Raw genomic sequence first — 13330 nt, forward strand, 5'->3', positions numbered from 1 at the left:
CCCCTTCAAGCAGCTGAAAGTCTGATCCTCCACTGACTAATGACCTATACTACTGATTGGCTATCAGTATTCTGCTCCCTTAAACCCACTTTAAATCTTTGGCTGTAGCTCCCAAATAATTCTGTCATCCATGGTCCTAGACTAAGTTGTCAGCTCACAGACTGGGTCCATGTAGAGAGGGGATGGCAGCTGTTGTGATCTGTCTGACAATGGTAGGGGACGAGTCATCAGTTTTTTTTTCCAGTGGTGTAACCTCATGTGTTGACCTATAGCTTTAAGAAGTTATGTCTCTGCATAGATGTAAGTTGAAGTGGTTGTCCACTACTAGGACAAACCCTTCTTGATCTAAATGTTTGGCCCTGGTAAAATAAAAAAGCTTATATTCCCCTCCTGGCGCCGTTCCAGCAGTGTACGCACTGATGATTCCGGGGATCCCGTGTGGTTGTGGTGACACGTGAGCCTGATGCCCAATCAGCACTGGCTTCGCTGTCTCCGCCTTCTGTCAAATTGAACATGAAGAGGAAGTCCAGGCTGCAGCTTATCTCTGACTTCTCTTGATGTTTAATTTGTCCAAAATTAATTATACTTTAAATATAAAGGGCCTTCTTATACATTTCTTCTGTTTGGTGTCCTGAATTTATTATAGTTGCAATGCAGCTGTATTAGCCGGTCACTATGGGTTTTTTTTTGTTTTTTTCAGCTTATGATTGATACTCCAACAAGCCCAGTAACAAGTGGACTTCCCCTATTTTTTGTCATAACAGTAACCGCCATCAAACAGGTAAATCTATAACCTCATATCTGTTCATTTCATTTTCTGAATACAAAACTACTTTAGTGGGTATTTCACTTCCATGAACAAAGTTTGTACTGTCTTCCCGACCATTTTCAGTTATTGATATAATGCCTCGGCAAACTTAGTGTACAGTAGCTTCACATGATACCTGATGCTGAATCTGGAGCTTAAGTGGAAGTACATGTTAATTATGTATTCTAGACCTATTTTCTTTTGTTACATTACTAGGCAGATGCACAAACAGTTCAGCATTTTTCCAAGAAATCTACAGGTGCATCTCACTAAATTAGAATATCATCAAAAAGTTAATTTATTTCAGTTCTTCAATACAAAAAGTGAAACTCCTATATTATATATAGTCATTACAAACAGAGTGATCTATTTCAAGTGTTTATTTCTGTTAATGTTGATGATTAGGGCTTACAGCCAATGAAAACAAAAAAGTTTTTATCTCAGTAAATTAAAATAATTAACAAAAAATACCTGCAAAGGCTTCCTAAGCGTTTAAAAAGGTCCCTTAGTCTGTTTCAGTAGGCTCCACAATCATGGGGAAGACTGCTGACTTGACAGATGTCCAGAAGGCAGTCATTGTCACAATCCACAAAGTCCAAGAGTTCCGACTTTCATTTGGAAATCAAGGTCCCAGAGTCTGGAGGAAGAGTGGAGAGGCCACAATCCAAGCTGCTTGAGGTCTAGTGTGAAGTTTCCACAATCAGTGATGGTTTGGGGAGCCATGTCATCTGCTGGTGTAGGTCCACTGTGTTTTATCAAGACCAAAGTCAGCGCAGCCGTCTACCAGGAAATTTTACAGCACTTCATGCTTCCCTCTGCCAACAAGCTTTTTGGAGACTGAAATTTCATTCTCCAGCAGGACTTGGCACCTGTCCACACTGCCAAAAGTACCAATACCTGGTTTACAAACAGTATCGCTGTACTTGATTGGTCAGTGAACTCGCCTGACCTTACCCCATAGAGAATCTATGGGGTATTGTCAAGAGGAAGATGAGACACCAGACCCAACAATGCAGATGAGCTGAAGGCTGCTATCAAAGCAACCTGGGCTTCTATAACACCTCAGCAGTGCCACAGGCTGATCGCCTCCATGCCACACCGCATTGATGCAGTAATTGATGCAAAAGGAGCCCCGACCAAGTATTGAGTGCATTTACTGAACATACATTTCAGTAGGCCAACATTTTGGATTTTAAAAACATTTTTCAAGCGGTTATAAAGTATTCTAATTTACTGAGATAATGACTTTTGTGTTTTCATTGGCTGTAAGCCATAATCATCAACATTAACAGAAATAAACACTTGAAATAGATCACTCTGTTTGTAATGACTCTATGTAATATATGAGTTTCACTTTTTGTATTGAAGAAATGAAATAAATTAACTTTTTGATGATATTCTAATTTAGTGAGATGCACCTGTATAATACCACCTATATGCAGTAATCCACATTCTAGGATTTGAGCTTCCGAAAGATCCTATTGCAAAAGTTGATGAAGCTAAAGTTCCATTTACACACTGCAAAATTATTATGATTGAGTATTACTAGGAAGGCTTGTTTCCCGATAATCTTTCCGTGTAAACAGACAGTCACTCACCTGATGGAGCAGCAAAATGCGTGTTCATTAGGTTAAATAATATTTTGTGCTGCTGATCAACGTTTACGTCCTGCGGACTCGTGCTGCTGATATCATTGGCAGCCTACGCACATTGAGCAATCTATTACAGATCGTTCAGTGCTCATCAGTAGAGGTGTAAGTGTCTACTTGTGTTATCAGGTTTTTATACAATTGCAGATCAGCACACAAGTTGCTGACCGATGAACGTTTCGTGCCTCATGGCGATTTGTGTAAACGAATGAAGACTTTTCTAAAATACGTATTACCAAATTGGTACACAAGATAAGATTAGATTATGTACTTCTTGGGAGGTATCTGCTGTGGAGGGGGATGAGAATCTCATGTATTTTGCGCTTAGGTCTAACATAAGTTTGTCTAGTCGCTGGCATATGGAGTACTGGAGGAAAATTGGTCCACCAATTTTTGTCATACATTTGATATTAGTGGACAGCAAGTATCCACAGCTCAAATCCACCAAAACATTCTCACTCCCTGGAAAGAGCCTGAACTTTACTGCACACAGAATATTATTCATCAGCCAAAAAGAGCAGCTACTGCTATAGGGTTAATCTGCTAGAGTAGAACAAATGCTTGTAAAGGGTAACCTGAATCTCAAAGTACTAGACATGGCCAGCAGCAGCCACGCTACACTGAGCACAAGACTGCGACAGGATCTACCTCAGCTACTGCTTCATGTTGCCTCCTGCTGCTCTATAATACCCAGGAATTCATTTTCCATTGCTGCTTATATAATAACATCCATGACGTAGGACAGTAGCACAGATCTCCCTGTGTTACCTGCTGCACACTCCACTGTTCCCTCTCACAGTGGTATCTCCCATCTGGGGAGCAGGAAGTCTTACAGAGCTGTCAATGTAGTGAGACTACTGCTGGCTGTGGAGAGAGTGGATCTAGTCTCACAGGCCACACCTTTTAAATTAAAAAGGAAATTACATTTTTTTTTTCTTAATGTATTTGAAAAAGTTTTTATGTACTCTTCGCTGATTACACCATGATGTTTCCCTGCTGGTGTTACACAGTATGTCCTCTTTAAGTTGTTCCTGCTCCTATTAAAGTCTTTAAAATGAATATATCACTATTTTGAAGCAAAAAAATATAGGAAAGCAGTGTGGTGTTGTCTTAAAGGGAAACTGTCAGTAGGATCAACCCTCCTAGGCTGTCTTTATGGTCATGCAGGTCATAGGAAGCTGAATAATATGATACCTTAATATCTGCGATCCGATGTCTTATTTCCGAGAAATCCATGTTTTTCTTATATGTAAATGAGCTGTTGATATCTATGGGCCGGACACTGATCTGTATGAGAATCTGCCTCCAGAGATTATTTTACATGAAGGGGGAGTTACCAGTGTGATGTGTAATGGCCGCTCTCTGCTCTCCCGATATCACAATATCGTGAAGGGGTTAAGCATGCTGCCAGCAGCACATTTGTTTCCTTTAGATCACACAAAACTATTGATTTTCTGTGTTAAGTCTTCTAATATCATTTGTATTTTGTCATGTTGATAATTCCCTCTATTACTCATCCCATAAACCACAGGAGAAAATATTATGTGATGTATAAAGCTTGTAGTGAGAAACGTCTTGTTAGCTTACAATCTTGCTGGGCTTCCAGGGCTATGAAGACTGGCTGCGGCACAAAGCAGACAATGAAGTCAATGGAGCTCCAGTGTATGTTGTCAGAAGCGGTGGCCTTGTTAAGACTAGGTCCAAAAACATCCGGGTATGTACAAGTACTCTTTTTTTATGTCTATCTTATCTGTAGAAAGAAATTAACTTGTAGATAATAAAACTCTCTCCTGACTATTTTTTTTTATATAAGGTCGGTGACATTGTCCGTGTAGCCAAAGATGAAACCTTTCCTGCTGATCTAGTACTGTTATCCTCAGACAGGGTTGATGGCTCCTGTCATGTAACCACTGCTAGTCTGGATGGAGAGACAAATCTCAAGGTGAATTGTTCTTATCTTTGTATGTTTCTATAATGACTTCTAACACAGAAAATGTGCATTAGGCCATGTGCCCACGAAGCGTTTTTGTAGCGTTTTTGCGGCGTTTTTATATTGCCGCGAAAACGCTTGTAAAACAGTTTGCCGTGCAAAGCAATGTGAATTCGGATGTGCTGTGCACATGATGCGCTAATTAGCACACCGAATTCGCATTGCGTTGCAAAACGCAGCATGACCATTTCTACCGCGATTACGCTGCAAATTCGCGACCATTTAGGAACATTGAAACGCAGCAAACCCGCAGGTATATGTGAATTTGCTGCGTTTTAAGTAAATTCAATGGCCGCAAATTTGCGGTGTAATCGCGGTGCGTGTGGTACCCTGGATGAAGAGGCAACTACAACTCCTCTTCATCCCGGCTACCACACGGTGAAAAAAAGAAATAAAAAAGTTAAAAATTAAAAAAAAACATTTATACTCGCCTCTCTGGTCTGCTCCCAGCCACGTCCTCTCTCCTCTGCGTCCCGCGGTGTACTTGCAGGACCTGCGATGGCGTCATTTAGTCAGCTGATGGTCACGCGATCGCTGACGTCAGCAGTCAGGTTATGGTCGCGTGACCATCAGCTGACTAAATGACGTCACCGCAGGTCCTGCCAGTACACTGTGGGACGCCGACGAGAGAGAGCGATCGTCGTCAGGAGGAGACCGGAGAGGTGAGTATACAGGTTTTTTTTTTTATTTTTAACTTTTTAATTTTTTTTTTTTTTTACTATAGATGCAGCATTTAAAGCATCTAAGTTGGTCACACATTATAAATCCATGCCGGTTGCATGGATTTATATTGTGTGACCAACTTGTCAAGCACTTTTCCAAGTGATGCTTGAAATCGCTTGGAAAAGTGCTTGAAAAAACGCTTCTCTCTGGCAGAAAAAAACGCATGTAAATCTGCATGCATTTTTTTTCTGCCAGAGAGAGGCAAAAACGCTCTGCATCAGATCTGCTACGTGGGCACATAGCCTTATACTGCAGATTCACACAATGCCCTCTAAAAAAGCTGATGTGACAGAAAGTGTTATAACATGGCAGTAGCATAGGTGCAGGCTTCCTTGTACAAATATAACACTGATTTTGTGCACAAGAGCATCAGCATTGGAGGCAGCGATAGCAGATTGGTTCAAAATATCCTGTGCTATATTGTCTGGTGAAATGTCGTGCCCTATGACAGAAACTCAATGGAGCAATGGGGTTTTCAGGGATTCAGCACTTTTATTTTCATGGATATGTTCCTACGACTGAGCAGAACATCAGAAATAATATATGTGAATTGAGCCTAAGGGGCTAAAAGTAGTCAATGATTTTACGGGTTGTTTTTTATTTTCCATGTAAACATCACATTTTTAATCTCATGAATGCCTTTGTCAAGCGTGATGCAACATTTAATAGACTTCAACATTTCAGCTGCCTCCAGGGCTGTGGAGTCGGTAAGCCAAAACTCCGACTCCGACTCCCTCATATATGGCTCATGTTTAAGTTATAAATTTACTGCAGCACAGATTCATCTCAGCTAAAAGTCTAGACCCTTAGATCAGGAATAGGACAGACATTTATAGGACATTTCAGAACCTTCCCAAATTCTTATGAAAAAAATATTTCCCACAAACTGCATTGAACTACTGTACCCAATTTATTATATATTTTAGGAGTTGGAGTCGATCCACTTTATACCAACTCCGACTCCACCAAAATGGACACAGACTCCACAACTCCGACTCCAAAGCCCTGACTGCCACATCTGACGTCCATCCACACCGCACATAATGCAATTGTGGGATGCAGATCAGTTGCATTGGCAGCTGTGTAATTCATTTGGGGGTCTTCTGAAGGCCCCACTGTCTGCCCAGAGTTGGACTTCATAGAAGATCTTCAGTTTCACAATACACAGCAGTACTACAGTATTGCATAAGCATTTGCAAGTTTAAAGTGTAAACGACATCATTTTTATTTCAGAAATCAATCATAATGTGAAAATAAACCTTAGATATATTGCAATCAGATAAATCATCTTTTTTTTTCTCCTCTAGGATTGATCCTCTTCAAAATTCTTAATTTATTGGTGAAATTTGTATTCAGTGAAGACAGATTATTACATTACTGAGATAGGAGAGGCAGTTGCTACTGATGAGATTCTATATAGGCGGAGGGGAAGGAGGAGCGCCTCCCTTTTTCTTCACCTTCTATCCACATAGGAGATGGCAATTGCTATTGATAAGAGTCTATCTCAGTAATGTAATAATCTGTCTTTACTGAATACTTATTTCACCAATAAATTGAGAATTTTGAAAAGCAACAATCCTGGAGGAGAAAAAAAGCTGCTCTGCTCTCTGCTGTTAGAGGCTGGTCCTGGTTGAAACACATCCATTACCTACCAAATATGGGATAAGTACCCAGTGAGCCCACTTCATACACCTGCTACGGACTTGCGCCGTACATGTTTGGAAATGTCGGTAAGGATTTAAACATACACAGAACACAAAAATCTGATATCACCAGAGTCGTTTACTGACATGTCTTCCTTTCAAAGCTGCCCTAGAAAAATGTAAAACCTGTAATTAGATGCTGACACTTTGATAGACCAGCTTTACATATGAGAGCCTTAACCTGAAGTTTTATCTGTATGAATTTCAGACACATTTGGCTATACCGGAAAGTGCAGTTTTACAGTCCGTTGCCGAGCTGGACACATTAAAAGCTGTGATAGAGTGTCAGCAGCCTGAAGCAGATCTGTACAGGTAAAACATTTCAGAAGGTCTTTCAAAGTCAGTGAATTTAAAGTAGCTCATTTACAGGGCATTTTCTTAAGCGCTGAAGTTAGGAGTGTTATGTTTTTCAAACTTTTAAAGTGTCATGTGGGCTCTTTTGTTCTTTTTGTATTTGTGCTAGTGTGTAATTATTAGCAAAACCTTGCAGAATGTGTACTTTAGCATGTCCAGTAGTGTTTTACAATGTTTGCTGTACTTGAATAGAGATGAATGTTAAGTAGAATGTATAATCAAAAAGCACATTTTTATCTTAAATCTATTTTTTTTTAAATTGTAATTTTTTTTTTTCATTTTAAAAATTTACAAAGAGTAAAAAGCTGATGCAAAAGTTTCGGCACCCTTGGAGATTTGTGTGCTTAGATAACTTTGACCAAGGTTTCAGACCTTAATTAGCCTGTTAGGGTTATGGCTTGTGCACATCATCATTAGGAAAGGTCAGGTGATGCAAATTTCCCAGCTTTATAAAAATTCTGCCTCTTCTAACCTTGTGCCAAATAACTGCAGCCATGGGTTCTTCTAAGCCGCTGCCTAACACTCTGAAAATGAAAATGGTGAAGGCCCACAAAGCAGGGGAAGGCTATAAGAAGATAGCAAAGCGTTTTCAAGTTGTCCTTTCCTCAGTTCGAAATGTAATTAAGAAATGGCAGTTAACACAAACAGTGAAGGTCAAGATAATGTCTGGAAGATCACGCAAAATTTCAGTGAGAGATGCTCATAGGATTGCTAGTGAGGCAAATCAGAACCCCCCCTCTTGACTTCAAAAGACCTTCAGACAGATTTAGCAGACTCTGGAATTGTGGTACATTGTTCTACTGTTCTGGGACACCTGCACAAATATGGTCTTCATGGAAGAGTCATCAGAAGTATGCAAAAGAACATCTAAACAAGCCTGATGCATTGTGGAAACATGTACTGTGCACCATTGTGGTTAAAATAGAACTCTTTGGCCACAATGATCAAAGGTATGTGTGGAGAAAAAAGGCCACAGAAATTCAGTAAAAGAACATCTCGCCAACCATTAAGCATGGGGGTGGATCAATCGTGCTTTGGGGTTGTATTGCAGCCAATAGCACGGGGAACATTTCACGGGTAGAGGGAAGAATGGATTCAATGAAATTTCAGCAAATTCTTGATGCAAACATAACACCAACTGTAAAAAAAAAGCTGAAGTCTAAAAGAGGGTGGCTTCGACAAATGGATAATGATCCTAAACACACGTCAAAATCCACAATAGACTATCTTAAAAGGCGCAAGCTAAAGGTTTTACAATGGCCCTCACAGTCCTCTGATCTGAACATCATTGATAATCTGTGGCTAGACCTCAAAATAGCAGTGTATGCAAGACGACCTAGGAATCTCACAGAACTAGAAGAAATTTCCAAGGAAAAATGGATGAAAATCCCTCAAACAAGAATTGAAAGACCTTTGTCTAGCTACAAAAAGCGTTTACAAGCTGTCATACTAGGTACTAACCATGCAGGATGCCCAAGTGCCCAAACTTTTGCATCGGCCCATTTTCCTTTTTGTAATTTTTAAAATGTAAAAGATGAAAATATACACACACACACATAATATACAGTGCCTACAAGTAGTATTCAACCCCCTGCAGATTTAGCTGGTTTGATAAGATGCAAATAAGTTAGAGCCTTCAAACTGCAAACGAGAGTAGGTTTTATGAACAGAAGCATAAATCTTACAAACCAAAAAGTTTTGTTGCTCAGTTGAATTTTATTAAATTTTAAGCATAAAAGTGTGGGTCAATTATTATTCAACCCCTATGTTTAATATTTTGTGGAATAACCCTTGTTTGCAATTACAGCTAATAATCGTCTTTTATAAGACCTCATCAGGCCGGCACAGGTCTGTGGGGTTATCTTGGCCCACTCCTCCATGCAGATCTTCTCCAAGTTATCTAGGTTCTTTGGGTGTCTCATGTGGACTTTATTCTTGAGCTCCTTCCACAAGTTTTCAATTGGGTTAAGGTCAGGAGACTGACTAGGCCACTCCAACACCTTGACTTTTTCCCTCTTGAACCAGGCCTTGGTTTTCTTGGCTGTGTGCTTTGGGTCGTTGTCTTGTTGGAAGATGAAATTACGACCCATCTTAAGATCCTTGATGGAGGAGCGGAGGTTCTTGGCCAAAATCTCCAGGTAGGCCGTGCTATCCATCTTCCCATGGATGCGGACCAGATGGCCAGGCCCCTTGGCTGAGAAACAGCCCCACAGCATGATGCTGCCACCACCATGCTTGACTGTAGGGATGGTATTCTTGGGGTCGTATGCAGTGCCATCCAGTCTCCAAACGTCACGTGTGTGGTTGGCACCAAAGATCTCGATCTTGGTCTCATCAGACCATAGAACCTTGAACCAGTCTGTCTCTGAGTCCTCCAAGTGATCATGAGCAAACTGTAGATGAGCCTTGACATGACGCTTTGAAAGTAAAGGTACCTTACGGGCTCGTCTGGAACGGAGACCATTGCGGTGGAGTACGTTACTTATGGTATTGACTGAAACCAATGTCCCCACTGCCATGAGATCTTCCCGGAGCTCCTTCCTTGTTGTCCTTGGATTAGCCTTGACTCTTCGGACAAGCCTGGCCTCGGCACGGGAGGACACTTTCAAAGGCTGTCCAGGCCGTGGAAGGCTAACAGTAGTTCCATAAGCCTTCTACTTACGGATGATGCTCCCAACAGTGGAGACAGGTAGGCCCAACTTCTTGGAAAGGGTTTTGTACCCCTTGCCAGCCTTGTGACCCTCCACGATCTTGTCTCTGATGGCCTTGGAATGCTCCTTTGTCTTCCCCATGTTGACCATTTCTGAGTGCTGTTCACAAGTTTGGGGAGGGTCTTAAATAGTCAGAAAAGGCTGGCAAAAGAGATCTTTAATCCACACATGTGAAGCTCATTATTCTTGGTGCCTGAACTACTTCTTAATACTTTAGGGGGATCAAACAGAATTCTTGTGGTTTGAGGGGTTGAATAATAAATGACACTCTGAATTAACTTTTAACGTTTTAAAAAAACAAAAAACAAAAAAACAAAAACAAAATTTGCTGCAGAGCATTTCCCACTTCCAGGCTGATCTACAGTACAAATGTCACAATGCCAAGTTAATTCCGCATGTGTCAACCAGCTAAATCTGCAGGGGGTTGAATACTACTTGTAGGCACTGTATACATGTGTGTATGTTTATATATTTATATTGTTTTGCCTGAAATACAAAGGAAATGTGTCATCTTTAACTTTAGGCATTTTAGAGATCATTTCATCTTCAACTTGATTAACTGTTCACAATAACATTAATTTTGACCAGGGGTGCCCAAACTTTTACATGCCACTGTATATAGGGAAACCTTGCAATTTTCATACTGGCCACTAAGGCACTTTTTGACTACTTTCTGTTCTTTACTTGACACTTTTCAGACGTTTCCTTACCATTACTAGCAGGATTACAATGACTATAACCCCTCTATACACAGGTAATAACACAGGATCCTGCAATCACAATTGGTGCGGTCACAGATGACCCTGTTCTCCCGCTCTTTGCACATGCATACTAGACGCTTCAAAACAAAGATATGGTCTGAGTTAATCTGTCGGTGCCAATGTACATGTGTGTTTCCTGAAAGAACAGGAAGTATGAGTGTAGATTAGCCTCAGTGTTAATTAAATTGTCTAGTGTTCCAGTTTAAAGGCAATCTGTCAGCAGGATTTCACACCCCAAATTATTAATGCGTGTATGTAGCTCTTTCAAAGGCAAGTCCAGCAATAACTTTACATGGCTAGTCAGTTTCTCCCTTATTGAGAAATCAAAGTTTGAATTGATATGAGGCTGCAGAGCTATTTGTAGATCTGAAGCCTTTGTCACTCCGGCTCTATTCCCTGCCCAGCGCCGCCTCATCCTGCTTGACTGCCAGCCTCTATGCTGTGTGACTTCAGTCCAAGGAGTTGAGTCGTGCTGGAGGAGGCGGCACTGGCGGTGAATAGAGCTGGAGTGACAGAGGCTTCTGATCTACAAATAGTTCTTCAGCCTCATTTGCATATCAATTGATATGCTGATTTCTTAGTAATTGAAGAACAGACCGGCCATGTAAAGATATTGCAGGATTATAAATAGAGAGAGATTCCCACTGATTACTCAAAAAATCCCTTAGAAGTTTGCATCTCAGCGGGCAAGAGCGCATAGCTCCTGTCTGAATGTGCAAATTGGGAGTATTCAGATTCAACATAGTCTATGGCCCAATTCATCAATGCCGGTGATGTTTCTCGTCAGTCTTGATTAGGGGGCGTTGTGGAGTCAGGCGCTGCTGATTCATGAAGAGGTGGATGCCTCTTAATGAATCTGGAGCATATGACCACTGGCGTGCGCCGCGCCAGAAATCTTATTCCAGTCAGGGAAATCTTACTCCAAGGAACACTACTGCTCGTCATGAATTAGATGAACGGTGGCTTCACACGCCTGTCCCTCCCCATCTTCATCCTTTTTTCTGGAGCTGGGAGAAATTGTCGAGAAAATCCCAAAAGTCGCACAATTTGGGCGCGACACCCAAGCTTTCTTGGCGTAAAAGCTTTGACGAGGACTCTGTACTCTATTTTTTTTATTATCATTATTGAATTCGTACTCCATACTCCTGTCTGAGTGCACGGTAAGACAGGAGCTGGGCTGTGGTTTTTAGAGCGATCGGTGGTCTCAGGACCTGGACTTCCACAATTCTGCAGTTAGACAAAAACTATATTCACTATTTAGTAAACATTTACTCATTAAATAGATTTTCAGCTTATCTGTTGTATAATAAAACGTTCTACAATTTTCCAGTCTATTTTCTCTTTATCTGTTCCTCATAAATGTCAAGATTTCTGCTTGTATGGGATGAAAACCTGTCCTGAGCAAGGGATGGACAAACCTGCAGAAGAATGAATGCATTTACTGTACAGTTATGTGAGCCTCACATGGTCTGGTTATCCCAAGAGTAAAAACTCAAGGTTCCTATTCAATGACTGCAAGCAGAGATCTAGAATAACATAAGGAATTGTGCACAAAGTATTTTGGAAAATTGTACAACTTGTATAACTGCTTGCTGACACTGTTTTTATCTCTCTAAAAATCTACTGCAGAGATGATGATGAATGTAGCTTAAATAAATCGTATTTACAGTATGTAATGATGCAAAGTAAATGTTTACTTAGGTTTGTTGGAAGAATAACCCTGCAGGAACATTCAGAGGATATTGTGAGGTAATTCTGCTTCATGTTTCTTGCTTACTGTTCACACTGGACCTCAAACTGTTCTGCAAAAATGTGTGTTACAGCCAATCAAAACTCTTACTGCAATTCTCAGCCTTGTTGGGAACCTGGAATCTGGACAGAGTAAAGATGTTGTCTTAAGCTTCCTTATTACCACAGCAGTTTTTTGTTTTTGCTTTTTAATGGTTGTCCAGTTGGGAAAACCTAAAGAAAAATGTAAATTTTAAATGCAGCTACCTTAGAAACTGATAATTGCTGATACTGAAAAGGAAATGTAGGTTTTGTTGTAGATATTTAGGGTCGGTAAGGCAGAGTGTATTAGGGGATGTCATTCAAATAAAATTTAGGGCCATGTTCTCACTTGTGAATCGAAAATGTTTTCTTGCAGGTGTCTACATCAAAGTACACAATAACAATCCGCTCTGATTATTGCTTCACTGTCCCCTTTTGTTATGTTTTTGGTGCAAATTGTACCATGTGTAGTTTTAATTGTAGAAATATTGGATTGCTGCACTTAAAAGTGCAATTGCATTTTTTTTACATGTATTTTCTTCATTCTCCCCATGGAAGCGTATCAGGAAATAAAAAGCACCAAGAAATGTACCATCATTTTACAGCGTGGTTAAATGCACATGAGGATGAGTTTTCGTGAAATCATCCATGTGGTTGAAGTGTTAAACACAGCTGACTAAAACACAGCATTTATGCTACAATATAACATGTCCTCAGCATCCTGAAAATCTCCTAATAATTGGATGCTCCTATTTTGGCATTAAAAAAGCGATACATCTGCACAAAGAATTGACTTGTGATTTTAAAATCCTCAGTGGTGCCAGTTTGGGGGAATCCTGTACACTGACACTGTCCAATCAG

The 13330-nt window shown here is 40.5% G+C and overlaps 1 protein-coding gene across 6 annotated transcripts in view; it reads left to right on the forward strand.

Moving 5' to 3' along the window:
- Positions 1-13330, forward strand: part of ATP11B (ATPase phospholipid transporting 11B (putative)) — a 158466-nt gene that overhangs the window by 36837 nt on the left and 108299 nt on the right. For all 6 annotated transcript variants that reach the window (XM_073674984.1, XM_073674983.1, XM_073674982.1 and 3 more), the window contains exons 4-8: positions 701-781; positions 4064-4171; positions 4271-4399; positions 7082-7185; positions 12401-12448. In XM_073674984.1, the coding sequence (XP_073531085.1) occupies positions 701-781; positions 4064-4171; positions 4271-4399; positions 7082-7185; positions 12401-12448 (470 nt within the window). The remainder of the gene's footprint in view (positions 1-700; positions 782-4063; positions 4172-4270; positions 4400-7081; positions 7186-12400; positions 12449-13330) is intronic.

The sequence above is a fragment of the Phyllobates terribilis genome, unplaced genomic scaffold (assembly GCF_046119375.1).
Source record: "Phyllobates terribilis strain yellow unplaced genomic scaffold, ASM4611937v1 Scaffold_3__8_contigs__length_932513732, whole genome shotgun sequence".
Lineage (NCBI taxonomy): Eukaryota > Metazoa > Chordata > Amphibia > Anura > Dendrobatidae > Phyllobates > Phyllobates terribilis.